The sequence below is a fragment of the Galeopterus variegatus genome, unplaced genomic scaffold (genome assembly GCF_000696425.1).
Source record: "Galeopterus variegatus unplaced genomic scaffold, G_variegatus-3.0.2 Scaffold3477, whole genome shotgun sequence".
NCBI lineage: Eukaryota > Metazoa > Chordata > Mammalia > Dermoptera > Cynocephalidae > Galeopterus > Galeopterus variegatus.
Window position 1 is genome coordinate 82713 of NW_007729588.1, and position 2103 is coordinate 84815.

At 68.9% G+C, this 2103-nt stretch overlaps 1 protein-coding gene across 1 annotated transcript in view; it reads left to right on the forward strand.

Annotated features, from left to right (window-relative positions):
* Positions 1–296: 296 nt before the first annotated feature.
* The window catches only part of PTMA (prothymosin, alpha), a 5322-nt gene continuing 3515 nt past the window's right edge, over positions 297–2103 (forward strand). The window contains exon 1 of the mRNA XM_008585175.1: positions 297–522. Within this exon, the coding sequence (XP_008583397.1) occupies positions 478–522 (45 nt within the window). The 5' untranslated portion in view covers positions 297–477. The remainder of the gene's footprint in view (positions 523–2103) is intronic.

The window sequence follows — 2103 nt, forward strand, 5'->3', positions numbered from 1 at the left end:
ATCTCTTATCCTCTTCTCTGCTTAGCATAGTATTCTGTACATGGCTGATCCTCAATAAATATTTTTAGGCTATATTATGGAAATATATCGCACACTGAGGCCCTGACTGACAGTACGGTCCGCGACTGCGCAGCGCTGGGTCGCCGAGGCACTGCCGCTTTAAGCACGCTTGTCCATTGTTCGGAAACGAGCCAATGAGCAGGCGCCCGCTCCCTGTGCTCAGCCAATAGCACTCACGCAAGAGAAGCCGAGCTCCGCCCACTAATCTATATTAAAGGTTCTGGCGCCGCGTGAGTCCCCCACTGGCTGCTCTGAAAAGCCATCTTTGCATTGTTCCCAGCTCCGGCTCTGCGCTCGCCGCAACCTCCTCCGCCGCGCACCTCCTCCGTCGCCGCGGACTCCGGCAGCTCTATCGCCAGAGTTCCCAAACTCTCGCTTTTCTCCGTCCGTTGCATCGGATCACCGGCGTGCCCCACCATGTCAGACGCGGCCGTGGACACCAGCTCCGAGATCACCACCAAGGTGAGGCTGGATGCCGCCCGCCCCCTCGGGGTCCGCGCGCCGCCGCCGCCAGAGCAGTGTTTGGCGCGCGGCGGCTGGGCTGCTCCCAGCCCCCCGTGAGTCTCCTCCGCGGGGAAGCCGCCTGTCCCCAGCGCGGTGCTTCCAGGCATTCCACTCTTTGTGTGTGCGGGGGAGGGGGCGAGAAGCGCCGTGGGGAGACGTGGTCCCCGTCGGGGAGTGGGCCCGGCGCCCTCGGGGACTGGAGGGGCCGGGAGAGGCCGGTCCGGGGCCCTAGAAACTTGTTTGTCACTCGTCCGGGCGTCCGCGGGAGGAGAGGGGCCGAACTGGGGTCGCCGGCCCGCCGGGCGCACGGAAATAACTTTGAAACTCGAGCGCGTTGGGAGTCGGAAGTGCCGGGGGAGCGGGCCGGCGACGGGAAGTAGCGGCGAGCGTCTGCCGGCCGCGGGGCTCTTTGTTCGGCCCCCGGCCGCCGGGTTTCGCGCCCTGCGGCGGTTCCGAAGTGGTTTATCGGGACGAATCCCTGATAAGGCGGATGGGGCGGCGGGCCGGCCGGCCGCGACGTCGATTGTCCCCGCGGAGGTGTGAAGGGCTTCTGCTCCAAGGGCGCCCTCCGGGGGAGTGCGCTGGGAGCGGCCGCCCAGCTTCAGTAATTCGCCCGCGGTGCGGGGCTTGGCTGAGGCGGCGGCGAGCCCACGCGCCGGAGGGGGAGGAAACGGAAAGTGAGGCCGCGGCACGCCGGGCGATGAGGGGCGCCCCCCGCGGCTACCCGGCAGCGCCGAGTGCGCGGCCGCTCAGGGAGCGACGCGGGCCAACATCGCGGCCGGGGCTGGGTGGGGTGGGGGCCTGCGTCCGCTGGGGGATTCACTGCCCTCGGGGCTGAGGTATTGCGCGACGGCTGTGGCTCCTGTTCTCCGCGCCGCACCGGCCCCGCTGCCTGCCCTGGGGAGCGTCTCCGCCCTCGGCGGGAGCGCGGCTCCTTCACACGGACCGGCTGGCTTTTTTTCCACTCTTCGGCCCTGGTCCGCGCCTTCTTGTGTCTCTGAGGGGACCAACGCGAGTCACCTTGGCGTCTCCTTAACCCTCGTGCCCTGGCGTCACCTCGGGTTCTCCCAGGGGCGACTCCCCTGGCGGAGCGGAGCTCGAGACCCGGATCTCCGCAGGGGCTGTCGGCGGCCCCTACTGGGCCCAGCCCGGGAACCGCTTTGGGGAGGAGAATTGGCCTACCCCCAGCGCGGGGCCTCTGCGCTCGCTTTTCTTCAAGGTGATTTCCCGAGAGGGGCAATGAATAGCCCCGTTGGAGGGCGCCCCCGACCGTCTAGGGCCGCGGGACTGAAACAGCCTTGCTAACTTCGGAGCGGCCTCCCGCGGGACTTCGTCCGCCAAACGCAGAGACGCAGGTCAAGCCTGCCGCGGTGGCGACAGGGGGCGTCGAGAAGCAGACAGGCCCGCGCGCACCTCGCGCGCTTGGTAGGGCGAGCGCCACCCGCGGGCTCCAGCTCTCCAGGGCAGACGCGCAATCGGCCGCCCCGGGCCACGTGCTCCGTGCGCGCGGTGCGTGCCGAGGCCCGCGCGCAAAGCCCG